General features: G+C 61.3%; 3 protein-coding genes across 3 annotated transcripts; 1 reads left to right on the top strand and 2 right to left on the bottom strand.

Moving 5' to 3' along the window:
- Window positions 1-207: 207 nt before the first annotated feature.
- On the bottom strand, window positions 208-3539 carry PDIA2 (protein disulfide isomerase family A member 2). The gene is given in 13 exon segments (XM_049904695.1): window positions 208-288; window positions 420-527; window positions 827-1008; window positions 1087-1150; window positions 1153-1209; window positions 1316-1513; window positions 1584-1686; window positions 1688-1707; window positions 1796-1912; window positions 2045-2182; window positions 2255-2388; window positions 2478-2684; window positions 3311-3539. Coding segments are annotated over 13 exon segments (1599 nt in total). The 3' UTR covers window positions 208-246.
- A 31-nt stretch (window positions 3540-3570) lies between these two features.
- ARHGDIG (Rho GDP dissociation inhibitor gamma) lies at window positions 3571-6301 on the bottom strand. Its single transcript, XM_049904702.1, has 6 exons — window positions 6109-6301; window positions 4761-4940; window positions 4587-4670; window positions 4331-4407; window positions 4175-4238; window positions 3571-4072 (listed from the first exon to the last, which is right to left on the bottom strand). Exons 1-6 carry the CDS (start codon window positions 6179-6181, stop codon window positions 3873-3875), a joined length of 678 nt encoding a protein of 225 aa, XP_049760659.1. The 5' UTR covers window positions 6182-6301; the 3' UTR covers window positions 3571-3872.
- Window positions 6302-8969: 2668 nt separating this feature from the next.
- On the top strand, window positions 8970-13564 carry RGS11 (regulator of G protein signaling 11). Its single transcript, XM_049904989.1, is given in 12 exon segments — window positions 8970-9160; window positions 9163-9222; window positions 9304-9362; window positions 9543-9647; window positions 10168-10219; window positions 10323-10382; window positions 10633-10717; window positions 11057-11138; window positions 12242-12342; window positions 12459-12463; window positions 13284-13338; window positions 13447-13564. Coding segments are annotated over 12 exon segments (816 nt in total). The 5' UTR covers window positions 8970-9126.
- Window positions 13565-14137: the final 573 nt, after the last annotated feature.

Raw genomic sequence — 14137 nt, 5'->3', positions numbered from 1 at the left:
CACAGGGGTCCTGTGGAGCGACAGCTGCCCAGCACCAGCACCCATCCCGGCTCCCACCTGAGCCAGCAACCACCCGGGAAGCTGAGATTCAAGCCACAAGGAGCCCAGAACCATGCACAGCCGGGACAGGGTTCTTTATTTACAACTGGACTCTCCAGCCCCACTGACCCCGCTCCCTGGTCTGCCGGGCCACAGTGTGGCAATGAGGGGCCTTTGGGCAGGAATGTGGGTGCACCAGGCAGCTCGTTACAGCTCCTCCTTGGGTGGCACGGTGGAATTGGCCTTCTCCTGGAAGGGTCCCAGAGGCACTGCTCAGAGCACTTCCCACGGGCCTGCACCAGTCAGACCCAGTCCCCCATTCCAGAGGCCTGTCTAGAGGTGTGGCAGCCCTGGGACAGAGCCACGTGTAAGGCACCCACCTGGTAGGGGACCCTAGGCTCCATGTGCTCCTCCGCAGGTAGCTTGCCCCCGTTGTCCAGGAACTTGGAGAAGGTCTCCAGGTATCTGGTGCTTTTGTATTTGATCACCTGAGAGGAGGGACCAGGGACTTGGGGGACAATCCCCATCCTGCCTTGTCCCCACCTCACCCTCCCATGCCTTGCTGTTCCCTCTGAGGTCCCGGCCTTCCAGGCCCCACCCCATCCTCCCATCCCTCTGTATCAGGCCCTGCCCTGTCCTCCGTGCCCTGCCCCTCCCAGGCCCTTCCTCCAGGCTCCACCCCCATGCCCTGCCCTGTCCTCCAGGCCCTGCCCCAACAGTGAACCTAGGACCTGACCAAGCAAAGGAAGGAAAGTTGCCTCTTCCCATTCCTGCCATCCACCATCACCTTCCGACCTGGCCCTGCCAGGAAGTACTTGAGGGTGGGGAAGCCGTGCACAGCAAAGGCCTCCGACTCGTTGGCCGTTGCATCCAGCTCGGTAGTGATGATGTCCTGACAGTCACTATACTTTTCAGCCAGTGCCTCCCAGGTGGCGGCCATCTCCTTGCAGTGGGTGCACCACGTGGTATCTAGAGCAGGGGGGCATCAGCACTGGCCTTCAGGGTCCACCCACCCGCCGTCCACCCCCACCTGCCTGCAACACTCACAGAGCTTGACAAACATGTTCTTTGTCTCATTGAAAGCCACCTGCTCAAAATTCTTGCCCATGAGGGGGTCTTGACAGGCCGCTGGTCCCAGTCAGGCGGAATCTCCTGACTCAGGCGATAGGGCTGGTGGCCGGGGCAGGCATGGTATTGGTGGGCACTCTGCAGGGTGGGGATCCCTGCCTCTTGCTGGCCCCCAGCCACGCCCTGTGGTGCCAGTTAAGCGACTGACCTTGACCTCGCCATTGAGGACCGAGTGGCAGAAGGCTAAAACGGCGGCCAGGGTGACCAGCCCCCCGCCTTGGGGTACATACTTCTTGGTGGTCGCGATGTTGATGAAGTATAGGGTGGAGGCCTCCTGGGCCCTCAGGCCGCAGTACTGCAGCACGTGGTCGTTATCCACGTCCACGTCCACCACCACGAACAGCACCTGGCCGGCAGCAGTTGGCACTGGGCACCCGCTAACTGCCCAGTCCATCCCTTGCAGTACCCCTCAGTACCTGCCCCTGGAATGGGGGAGCCACCTCCCCGAAGCCCACAAGCAGCGCCCTGTGCGAGGCTAGTGTCTGGTTGATGAAGAGCAGCAGGTGGTTGAGGATCCTCAGCAAAGATCTTCGGGGATGTCTGTGGGGAAGGCAAGCTTGTGGGGTGGCTCCTGTGCACCACCAGCTCCCTGGAGGCCCTCAACCCTCATAACTGCAGCCTGACTCACCTGGCTGTTGAACCCCATGACTAGGTGCATGCTGTGTGTGGGGAGGAAGCATGACAGATGGCCCTGGTCCAGGCAAAACTCCTTGTCCACAGGGAAGTCAGCCCAGCCCTCGTCAAACTGGACAACACTAGCTGGTCAGTAGGAGCCACAGCCCTCACACTACCTAGGCCCCCCACCTATGTCCCTGTATCCAGCCAGCTCCATCCAGGACCCCCACCCAGCTGTGATTCCGCCCATCCCCTACCCAACCTTCTTGAAGAGGACCACAGTGTCCTTGGTGAGGCCAAACTTCTGGAAGAGTTGTGGCCGGTTGGTGAGGCCAAAGGTCAGGTCCAGAGCATCCTGGGCCAGGGCCAGGAAGGTGACCATATCCTCGTCCTGCAGGTCCTATGGCCCAACCCCGTGAGGCTGGCTGGTGCCACAGGCCCACTCTGAGGGCCCGGCCCCCACACCCCTCACCTAGAAGAAGCCAATGACCACCACATCCTGGGTGTCTATCAGTGCTTGGGCACCCTTTTCATCCTCCGGCCAGGTTTCACTGAGCCTTACATGCTGCTTCAGCCACTTGGTGATGCCCTCAGTCTCCCAGGGGCCTGCCAAGGGGTCTGCTCAGCCTGGGCATGCCCCCATGCCTGCCCCCCCCAACACACACCAGCCCCCTACCCCATGCTGGCCCTCCAACCTGTGTACTCCTCTGGGTGTGTCCGGTTCCCATCTTGGAAGAGCTTGAGTGTGGGGTATCCAGTCACTCCAAACTTCTGGGTCAGCTCTGGTTCCGCAGTCCCATCCACCTTGGCCAGAGTGGCCCTCACAGATTCTGTGGCCAGCAGTGTAGCCACCTTGCTGTACTCGGGGGCCAGGGCCTTGCAGTGTCCACACCATGGGGCGTCTGGGGAAGCAGGGCTGAGAGTGGGCCCCTCAGCCTCCCTGGCCCCAGCTCATCCACCACCTGGCCACAGCCTGTGGCACCTGGGGTGGTCTCGTCTGGCACAGAACAAGAGCGTCTGGCCACCCACCTTGGCCACAGCCGAGCCCCAACACAAAGACTAGAGACCCTGACCACCCCTTCCTCAAGGCACCCAGCTTGGGGGCTGGGGGCTCAAACCAGAGACATCCTAAGAGCGAGGGTTCTGAGAGCACTGCTCCCAAGATGAGGCTGGCAAGTGTGGCTGCCTGTTGAGGCCAGCTCAGAGTGGACTGGCCATGTGACAGAGGCCATGTGTGGCTGAAAAGTCTGAATCGTTTACGGTCTGACCCTTTGCAGAGTTTGCAGCCCTGCTCTGGGGACTCCTGGTCATTGAGCCAGGGAGAGGACAGCACTGCAAGTAGGGGCGTGGATGGGCTCTCATCCCTGGGTCTAGCCCTGCCCCTGTATGGCCCCCACCTGTCAGCGCCAGAGCTGTCACTGAAAGAACTTAGCTGAGTACAGAGAGCCAGTCCCATGGGGAGGAGGTGGCCCCTCAGTGCCTGCATGCTCCAGTTCAGCCCCTGGTGGCCCCAGGTTCCCCGACTCACAGAACTCCACCAGCAGGGCCAGGTGTGTCAGCAGGGCCAGGTGTGTCTGCAGGGCCAGGCCCAAGGTGTGCCCACTCAGCACTAAGACCCCATCCTCCTCGGGGAACTTCTTGGGGAGCTGCTCTGGGAGCTCTCCCGAGGGCCCCACAGACCCTGGCCCCTGGCCCTGTGGGCCCGAAGGCCTGAGAAACAGCAGCAACAGTAGCGCAGGCAGCAGCCGGCTGTCCATGGTGGTGCCAGGGCCACAGGGCAGGTGCAGATAAGGGGGCTGGGGCCAAGCAGTGGCCGCCACGTGGCACCCAGGCCTGTCCAGGGGGAGATAAGGCCACAAGTCCTGCCCCCTCCCACAGAGAGGGGGAGGCAGAAAGAGGTGACACGAGGGCACTGAGATGGGTGATGTTTAGATGTTTAATGGAACTGTTCAGGGGGTCCTGGACTGGGCAAGGGGTTGGGGGTCTGATCACTGACTGAGGGGGCTGGGGAGCACTTGGGGGTCCCAGTGCAGCAGCTAGCCAAGGCGGGGGAACAAGGAGCAAACAGGGCAGACTGAGGGTGGCAGGGCTCAGTCCTGCCAGTCCTTGCAGATATGGAGGCCCCACTCCCAGGACAGGTGGGCCACCCGGTCGTCGTCCGTGAAGCAGGACAAGACCACGTAGGCGCCCCGTGCCAGCGCACCCTGCGGCGCCTCCTCCACCGGAGTCACGAACTCATACTCCTGGGTGCTCGGGCCGTAACTTCCCACCATGTAAACGGCCTTGTCCACTAGGGGAGGGCAAGGTCATCAAGGGCCCTGTGAGGCTGGCTGGCCCCTGTTGTCCCTCCCCTTCCCTCCCCCCCTTACCAGCCCCCCATTCCCGCCCTCACCACGCAAGCCCTTTCTGTAGGTGTGATGCAGGCACCTGAGGCCACAAACGATTTCTTTATTGACCTGCAAGGACAGAGGGTGTTAGGGGGCTCTGGGGGCTGGGTCTATGGCTGGCTGTGTCTCTCCCCACCCCACACACATACAGCCACCCTCACCTTGAAGGTGATCTTCACTCTGTAATCCACACCCTCCTTCAGGACAAACACCTGGTTCTTCAGCACAACCAGGTCCCCTGTTAGGGAAATAGTATCTAGGGCCTGAACTCCCAGGATGGCTGAGACCCTTCCCCAGGCGATGGGCATGGGGGTCCTAGGAGGGCCACAGTGATGGCTCTGTCCCAGAGAGCAGTGTGTAGCTGGCAGTACCCTGTGAGGCCCCCATGTCGGGCTCCAGGCATCAGGGAGTCCTTACCTGAGAGGTCCATGGTTATGGGCCCTGGGGCCTGCTCGGACATCAGCGTCAGCCGCATCACCTGCACGTTGGGCACGCACGGGTCTGATGGGGGGAAACGGCCAGTCACAGAGTCACAGGGCGCCCTGACTCCCTGGGAGTGCCCTCCCCTGCTCTTCCCAGGCCCTCCTGTACCCGAGACCGGTGGCAGGGGCCCCAGCAGCGCCTGCTTGTACTTGGTCAGGCTTTCATCGTCCAAGTCTAGCTCTTGGAGCTCTCGCAGGCTCTTCTGCCTTGGGGCCCGGTACGCCACCATGGTGTCGTCCAGCGCCTCATCTGGTGGCAGTGGCCCACCATCCTTATCCGTCATGAGGACTGGGGTCAGGGAGGGTCCGTGAGCAACTGCCACCAGCTGTCTTGTCACCTGTACCTCCTACCGCCCCAAGGAACTGAAATGGAAGCTGGTGGGGGCTCAGGAAGAGGGTTAGGAGCTCAGGGAGGGGGATGGGCCAGGTAGAGCAGTCAGGGATGTGAAGACCTAGCACCTCCTCACACCAACCCCTCTGGAAGGAGTTCTGGGGGGTCAGAGTAAGCACCATACGTCCCCAGGGACCAGGCCAAGTGAAGGCACCAACTGCCCTACTCCTGGTCAGCCATTCACCCAGAGCCCCTCCTTAACTCTGAAGCCAAAGGTGGGGGGGAACAAAGACCCCCCCAAATGTGGGATAGCCCTCAGGAGCTGGGAGGTCCCTTACAGCAGAGTGGTGGCCCCTCTGGTTTGGGCAGTGACTTTTCAGGTCCTTTTTAGAGCAGAAACCCTGTCCTTTCCACTATCCTCTGAGGGTCCCTCAATGCTCTGGGCACTTCCCATAATGTCCTAGGACATCTCTGGGTGCCCCACCAGCCTGCCTTGTGACGGCGGTCTCTGAGGGCCTTCCTACAGCCCTAGGGTCTCTCCCCATAGCGCTTTTGAGAAGAGGGGTTCTCTTTCAAATTCTTGGCTTACTCTCTGGGGCCACTTCCCGTGGTGCTCCTGACTGGGAGTCATCAGGAGTCCCTTCCCAAGGTCCTATGAGGCCCTCCCCGTAGTACCCTGGGGCCAGGTGTTTCTGAGCCCTTGCAGGTTCCCATGGCCCTTCCCATAGTGCACTGAAACAGGGGTCTTCTTGAGTTCTTTCCCATGGCCTTCAATGCCCCTTCATAAGTGCTTTGGGGCCACTTCCCACTGCACTGCCTTCACCCCAAATCCTGACCAGAGTGCCAGCCACACCCGACGGAGAGGGGATCCCAGGGGAGATTTCCACGGGGAGACAGTCCCCCTGCTTCCCTGACTTTGCAAACAGACCCATCTGTTCCTGACTCCCTTCCCCATAGTGGTCGGTGCCTAAAGAAGCCCCCCACCGCCGCCACAGCCTAGGCGAGGGGCCGTGCCACGAGGTCCCCACGCGTCCCCAAAGTTGCAGCGGGGGAAAGGGTCGGCCCCGCTCCGCCAAGCCCCCCGCCCCCACCCACGTGGCCGCCCCAACCACCCCACCCCGCTCACCTCGGGTGCACAGCGCCAGCCGGAGCAGCTCCAGGAGCTGCGCCCCCAGTTCGCACGCGTCCAGGCCCAGCATGGTGGCCTGCGGTTTTCCCCGCGCGCGGTGGAGCCGAGGAGCCGCTGCCCACCCAACCGCCGCCCGGCTTGGCGCTCAGCCCCGGCGCGACTGCGGTGAGCTCATCCCGGCCGGGAGCGCCCCACGCGCCCGGCGCCGCGCCCGCGCCGCGCGCCCCCAGCTGCTCCGCGGACCCCGCGCAGGCCCGCAGAGACGCGCGTGTCACCCGCCCGGCCCCACACAGAGGCCGCACCAGGTGGTAGCCGCAGCGGGCACACGGAACAGTCGACCCTGCACGGACCTGCCCTGGGCACGGACACGCGCGGTCACGGTCGCGGTCACGGTCCTGGTTACAGTCCCAGCTGCCTGCGGGCGCGCACCCTGATCTGGCTGTCAGGGCCGTCCCCCTCCCCTGGGCGGTGCGTGGGGTACCTGAGGGGCCTCTGGGGAAGCCCTCTGGGCGGGGCAGGTGGGGACAGGGGCTCCAAAAGGAGCAGGTGTGCGCCGCCCCCCCCCCCAGGTTCTTATTACCAGCAAGGCAGCGCAGGCCACACCTGGGGCCCTGCCCAGTGGAGCCTCCTTCTGGGCAGAGGGGACACCTGGGGGTTGCCCAACCTGGGGGGATGGTGGTCTGCACAACCTCCTGGGCCTCACATCCTAGAGGGTCACAGCCACTGGCACAGAGGGATAGTGTCATACAGGGGCACCAGGAGGTTCCACCCACACAGTGAGGTACAGTCTGGACACACAAATGCACCCACCAGATGCATGGTCTCTGATGTTCATGGACCTCTCTGTGTGTCTGTGTCAATGTGTCCATGCATGGGTGTGTGTGTGTGTGTGTGTCTGTAGGATCCTGCGGAACCCAGGTGATTCCAAAGGCCCCAGTCCTTGTGGAGACCTCAGTGTGGGAAAAAAAGACATTAAACCAAAGCAAATTCCCCCAGGAGGAGGGTGCTGAGAGGGGAGCCCAGAGGAGCTTCTGATCTTGACACCTAAACTGAGACCTGGGGGGAAGGGCTCAGGTCAGCCAAAGCAGGTAGCAGGGCCTCAGGCCAGGGAAAGCAGGATCAAAGTGAAAAGGAGAAGCTGGAATAAATAACTAACTGGTCTTTGTCCCCTCTTCAGTCCCCCCTATCTCTGGGAACGCCCAGGCTCAGGCCCACTGTATCTAAGCAGATAATAGCTTGCCACCGGTGCTGGGAGCATGTGGCCTTGAGTGTGAACTGGGCCCCTCTGAGTCCTACCTGCTCACAATCTTTCTGAGGCAGGAGTCCCCTAGCCTTGCTGCCCCTTCCCTGGAGAGATCAGGGAGGTCAGTTGTCCCCAGGCTGGAGATGGCCAGGCCTTTGGTTGGCCTGAATCCACTCAGGCATTTGTGAGTGGGGTTTTCACCAGAGCTAAGGGAGAAGACTTCCCTCACTCCCCCTGTCCCAGCCCCTCCTAGACCTGGCTTTACCACTATTGAAAATGGACTCAAACCTCAGCATCTAGAGGCTCCCGGCCAAATGCCAATCCTCCAGCTATCCCTCCCCAATCACCCCAGCACCCCTGAGCCCTGGGGAAGGGGGACGTCAATCTCTAACAAGGTAGAAATAGGCCTGCTTCTGCCTCCAAAAAATGGGTCAACCACCCTGCCCAGTGGAGCCTGAAGAGTCCAAGCCCACCCAGCTCAAGATGTCTGGAAAGGATACCATAGTGTTGGAGGAGGAGAATGGCTCAAGAGGCTGGTGGTGAGTCTGGGTGTGGGTCATTAAGATAGCCCCCTCCCTCGACAGTCCCAGGGTGCCTTGGGTGGGGTCTCTGCCTATCCCACAGCTAACCCAACCCAGTCCCCTATGCAGTGCCCCAAGGGGAAGAGAGCCAGCCAGAGCCCCCAGACTCAAGGGACCCACCACAGAAGAGAGATGGCAAGGGTCAAACCCAACAAGCAGGCGCCAACACCCAGCATTAAGGCAGTGTCATCACAGTCACGTGCAACACCCAGCACTCCACGAATTACACACTTGACCTGCCCCCAAGTGCTGGCCACAGATACCCCAACAAATGTTGCCCCTGTACCAGGCAGGGGTCACACCCAGCACCACCCGGCCGCCCCCACCTGGTGGCGCCCACGAGTCACAATCCTGGGGTGGGTAGCCACACCCCTCACCCTGACCTCAGCCCCCTCCGCCCCATCACGATGGGCCACATTTTAGGTAGGGAGTGGTGATGGAATGATCAGCCCTGAAACCGCTACATCCCCTACCCAGCCCACCTTCCCTACCCAGGCCCCTCCCCTGGAGGCCCTCCCTTCACTGAAGCTCCTCCCTTTCTCTGAGCCCCCATCCTTTCCCTGAGTGCCCCCCGCCCCAGTTCAGCCCCCCTTTCTAAGCCTCCGCCCCAGAGCGGACGTCTTCGAGGCTGTCGGGGTCGCGGGGTTCCACCTCGGGCCGCTTCTGGCACGCAGCCGGGAGAGCTCGGCGGCCACGGAGGGGTTAACATCAGCCCCGCCAGCAGGGGGGCGGGGGCGGGGGCGGCCGCGGGTGGGGCGGGGGTCCTTGCAGACTGCCCGGACACACCCAGCCGCGCCCCGCCGCCAAGGACGCCAGCTCCGAGCCCTACGGGGGCATTCGCCGAGCGCAGATGCCCTGTCTGAGCAAGGTAGGTGCCGGATGGGCTCTGGCACCAGGCCTGGGGGTCGCGCTGCCCCTCGAATTTCCCGGCCTCAGGGGAGGGGCCGAAAGGGGTTGGAGGGGCTGCGTGAGTTGGGACGAGGTGTTGGGGTGACTGCTCAGTGTGGGCTGGTGAGACCCCTGGGGGCCAGAGATTCGCCCCCTAGACTCCTCCGGCCCTTCCCCCTCCTCTGCCGCCTGCCGCGGCTGAAATCCCACCATTAGTGCTCGTTAATCCCACCCATCTCTGAGCCTGCTGATCCGGGGCCATCCAGGCCGGTTCCTGAGAGCCCCTCGAGGCTTCTCTGCCAGATGGAGCGGGTGGTCGTGAGCATGCAGGACCCCGACTGGGCGTGAAGATGCGGAGCCAACGCCTGCTTATCACCGTCATTCCGCACGTGGTGACCGGTGAGGCCCACCGGAGACCCTGGGGGCGTCGGGAGGGCCAACCCTGCCTCAGTTTCCCCCACCGCAACCTCTGCTGTGCAAGTAACGACATCGTGGAGTAGCTGATCCAGAAGTACTCCATCTCCGAGGAGGGTGAGGGGGTCGTCTTGGCATCCTCCCCCTCCCCAGGCACTGGGGTAGGGGGAGGGTGGTAACTGTGTTGATAGCCTAGGGCTGGAGGCTCACAGGTGTCAGGGCTCAGCCACGTGTGCCAGGGTGAGGGGCACTTGTCCCGGGGTACCCTGACTCCTGCACTCACGTTTCCCCCCTCGCCCACTTAGTCCCTGCACTTGGTCACCCTCCTGGTGCGGCACAGCTACATATACCCTCTGCAGTAACCATGCAGCCTCTTACTACAGTCAGATGAGACCCCCTACAGGTTCCAGGTCACGGAAGGTGGGATCCCAACAAGTGGAGATCCTTGCGGGGACAGGTTTGTTGGGACTGGAGTTGAGCGAGGTGACATCACCATGGACCTGGGGGGTCCATCGCTCCCTCCTCGAAAGGTCTGGACTGGATGTCAATGTGTTGAAAGGGGAGGGAACTTCAGGCTGTTTGGGGCCACAGCAGTCCCCCATAAAAGGTAATATCCGAGGAGGATTCCTGCTGCTCTGGGTCTTCAGACCTCACCCCATTCCTCCCTCAGTGCCTTCCCCAAGTTCCCCACCTAGAGGGGGAGCTCAGGGCACCAGAGTCAGGGAGCCCCCTCAGGACCCCCAGGGGAAGGCAGCTCAGCTCTAGGTGGAATGGCCAGTGGTCAGCTGGGCCTGCAGGCCATGGGTGGGCTGGGAGATCTTCAGACACCCCATCCCCAGCCCAGACCTCTTTTCAGGGGCTGTGAGTGGGGATGACACTGGTGTGGCCAAAGCCCAGTGGGTCCCAGCAACCCATCTCTGCCCACACCAGAGGCTGTATTTCTGGACAAGCACTCTGTGGCCAGCAGCTGAGCTGGACTGTGGTGAGTGAGGAGATGGCACTCCCTGGACTGGTGGCCCCAGGTTATGCTGCTGGTAGGAGGGGCAGGGCTTGCCCCCTATAGCTTGATCCCCGCTTCCTTCCAGCCATTTACCTGGCCAAGAAGAACATCAGAAAGCTGGGAGCTCTGGCTGACCAATGAGAAGGTGAGATACACGTCAAGGCTGAGTCCAGCCAGAGGAACCGCACTTGTAACCCCTGGGCCTCAGAGTTTGCAAAGCTGGGCCCACTTTACAGAGAATTGGGACTCGGTGCATACGGCTCCACCCAGGGCTCAACATCCCCAGGATTATCAAGACACACACAGACACATGACCCCTGTGCAGTCTCACTGGGGTGGGAATCCATGCTTCGGGAGGTAGACGTGGAAGGGGGTTATCCATTGCAGCCTTGTAGCTCCCCAGGACCACTATGACCAGCTGCACAAGAAAATCAACCACATGTGAGACCTGGTATTGATGCAGGCCAGGGAACAACTGCGGTGAGGCTTTCTGTGGGCCTCAACCCATGCTCACCGCTCTCACCACACCCTGACCACGCTCCCTTCCACACCCACGTTACCTTGCTTGACTCACACTCTTCACCTAGACCATGGCCCCGTCCATACCCAGCCAGCCCCTCCAACCAGACCCACGGCCACCAGCCATGCCCTTCTTGCCGAGGCCCAACCATGACCATGCCCCCATCCACGCCCAGCCGGTACTGGCGGTGGGGACTGCCAACAGCGTGGTCCAGGCTTGGCCCCTGGGCTGACCCTGGCCTGGGTAAGGAGGTGCTGTGATGCGCACAGTTCCCCCCAACTCGGATTCCCCCCTCCCAGGGTGGCCAAGCAGTGCCAGAAGGGGGACAGGCTGGTCATCGCCTGCCGGGAGCATACCTACTGGCTGGTGAACAGGCCTCTGGTGAGCCCCCCTGTGCCCACCGAGGTAGTGGGGGCTCTGGAGCTGCCCGTCACCCTCCAGACCTCAGGGCCTTAATTTAAGCACCTCACAGTCCCGGCAGCAGAAGGCTGTAGTTATGTGACTCTCTCTAGTTTCTGCCCATCAGAACCCAGAATTCCAGAGCTGGTGGGGATGAGGCAGGCCCTACACCCTGGGGAAACAAGCTTCCCTTGGTGGTATGAGGGAGGGCATAGGAAGCCAAGGGCAGAGAAGACTCCTGGAGGAGGCAAACCATTGTCCTGGTGGGTGGTTTGAGGTTCCCTGCTAGGAGGGGCCATGGGGTGAAGTCAACCGGCCATCCCAGGTCTGCTGGGACAGCCACAGAGCCATCCTCCTGGAGGCTGCTGGGAGGGAACCCATGGGAAGAAGGGAGATGAGAAGGGACAGTAACTTCATCAAGTTGGGGGGCACCCTGAGAAAATGACACTCAGGCTTCTGAGAGTGGGGCAGGTTGAACAGGTGGCATGGATGGAGCAGTGGGGACCTCAGGTGGAAGGACCTCGGTCAGGGGCTGGATGGGTCTGTGACTTGGGACGTGGCTCCAGCGGTGTGGGAGGACCAATGGAGGGAGCAGGAGTGGCCCAGGCAGTGGTGATAGTCAGCAAGTGTGCTGAGGACAGACTGGCAGGATGTGTGGATAGACGGATGGACAGATGGATGCACAGGAGTAAGGGCGAGGGATTACAAAAAGGAGGTTAAGGATTTAAGGCCTCTGACTGGGACGCAGGGAGTGGGAAAGGGTTACAGGAGGAAGGCCATGGGAAGGTGGTAAGTAGAATGGAGCGGGGGAGAGGTAACCAAGGGGGGTGTGCACAGGACACCCTGGCTCTGGTGTGAGACAGGGATGGTGCCCCCTCCCTCCACCCAGTTCTCTGAGAATGACAAAGGGTGATACCTCTGCACAGAGCTTCAGAAATTGGGGTCTCAGTGTCCTACCCTCCCTCTGCAGTCTGGGGTTCCCAGCATGCTGGAGCAGGGTCCAGAGTGGGTCTCAGGCACTGCCAGCCGTGTGCCAATGGTGAGGGCCCTGCATGCATGTTGCCCCTCCTATTCCCCCACATTAGTGCTACTCTTCCAGCCGGGGGCTGCTGCTGAAAGGCTTCAGGAATGGTTGGAAGCTGTCCATCCCTCTTTCTGTCCATCCACCTATCCGTCTACCCAACTGGTAAGTGACATGGTTGCCCTGTCCTGGGGTGGGCTCCTGTCTCACTCTGCTGGTCTCACACCCCACCCCCACCTCTGGCCCCCCACTAAATCTCTTGCTCCCGCTGCTGCCCATAGTGCAAGTAAGTGCAGTGGACAATGGGGAGAGAGGCCAGTTCCCTGGGGTGGGCAGTGTTGGGGTTGGTCAGCAGGAAGTTGGTGGGGGCCAAGTCAGCCCCTGGAACCAGAGGGAACCAGCTGTGGCAGACAGCAGAGACTTGGGTTCAATCCAAACCCACCCTATAATAGTGCAGATTCGTGGAGTAGCTGTCTGATAAACCACTGTGTCTCTAATTTGTGTGGGTGGGAGAGAGCAGGGAGGTTCATCTGCTCCAACTTGGGCCATCTAGGAATCTCAGGGTTGCAGCCATGGCTTCTCCAGCCCCACCCTAGCCAAGAATTCTGGGTCTAAGCATGATGAGTTAAACCTGGGGTCACAAGTTAGCAAGGCAGGGTTCTCTGTGACCTTGTTAGCAACGTTTTCCACGTATATGTTGAGTTTTAAAGAATCATTAAAATACGTCCAAAAGCATGAAATATTAATCACATTTAGGGAAACAGGCAACTTTGAGAACCTGAGGGCTCCGTGGAACATTCTGGAAATCCTCAGACTAGAGGCCCCCAGAGGCCTCCTGGAAAATCAGAACCCCCCCCCTTGTTAGGGGAGGGGCTCCCCTGAGCAGGGACTGGGGGCCTGAATGAAAAGAGCTGGAATAAGCTGCCCTTGTGGTGGGGGGGTTACTCCTCACATGGGGGCGGCTCACCTGGTCATCTTCTAACTCAGCCCACCTGTCTCCTACAGACAAATAACACAGATTTCTACAAGCAGGAGGTAGGTCCTGGGGGGCTGGGTGGATGAGGGTTGTAGCCCGGGCCTGCCTCCCAGGGCTCCTGTCCCCCCAGGTCGAGCGCTGCAGAAAGGCAGCACCTGGGTGAAGTCCTCTGTCTGCCTGGAGGCGTGAGTGGGGTGCGGGAGCTGTGGGAGACCCCTAGGTGGAATCCAGACCCTCCCTCAAGCCCCTCCCTGCCCAGGCCCCTGAGGGCTGTGGCCCTGGCACCCCCCCAGGAACCTGAAGTTCAGCAGCCAGGATAGGCTTCACAACCCCACCATGTCGGGGTGCCTGCCCAGCAACCCCTGGATCACAGATGACACTGCCTACTGGGCCATGAACGCGCACACGTAAGCTGGGGACGGGGGGTGGGGACTGAGGTATGCTGCGGCCTGGGGGGTCGGGCAGTGACCCCTGACCCTCCCAGGGTCGCTGTGCTCACAAAGCTGCATGTGGAGCGATGAGGCTTCACACAGGGTATCACAGTTTGTGCACCTATGAAGCAAGGATTTTGTGTTTAAGGGTCCACAGGACATTCCTGGGGCTCTGAAAACCTCACTGCTTCCTGATTCTGGTCCCTGAAGGCCCCTGCTCACTGTCCCCTCCAGCCCAAGGGAGGTTCACGGTGGCTCTCTTGGCATGAGGCTGGGCTGGTTTGCCATGGGGCAGTGGAGTGGAGGTTCTTAGACCCCAGACACACCTGGACCCTGTCCCCCAGTGATTCGGCAGGCCTGGGAGGGGGCCTGTCTGAGAACCACGTGTAGAAGGTCCCTCACCTCCTTGGCTGCCTTTCCCACCATGATCCTGAAACCCAGCCAGCAAACCTTGCAGTCCACTACTCCAGGAGCAAACCCACTTCATTCCTTTGGGAGCGGACAGGCAGGCAGGCAGGCAGACAGACAGACAGACAGAGGCTCACCCCTGCCC

Source organism: Elephas maximus, chromosome 12 (genome assembly GCF_024166365.1).
Source record: "Elephas maximus indicus isolate mEleMax1 chromosome 12, mEleMax1 primary haplotype, whole genome shotgun sequence".
Lineage (NCBI taxonomy): Eukaryota > Metazoa > Chordata > Mammalia > Proboscidea > Elephantidae > Elephas > Elephas maximus.
This window is presented reverse-complemented; position numbering and strand designations above follow the sequence as displayed.

Excerpts from the sequence above, each read along its gene's own strand:
- ARHGDIG (XM_049904702.1), bottom strand. The coding sequence starts at position 6,181 with ATGCTGGGCCTGGACGCGTGCGAACTGGGGGCGCAGCTCCTGGAGCTG. Across the intron at positions 4,408-4,586 it reads CATAACCATGGACCTCTCAG|GGGACCTGGTTGTGCTGAAG; the intron begins GTAAGGACTCCC and ends TTTCCCTAACAG. Across the intron at positions 4,239-4,330 it reads GAGTGAAGATCACCTTCAAG|GTCAATAAAGAAATCGTTTG; the intron begins GTGAGGGTGGCT and ends CTGTCCTTGCAG.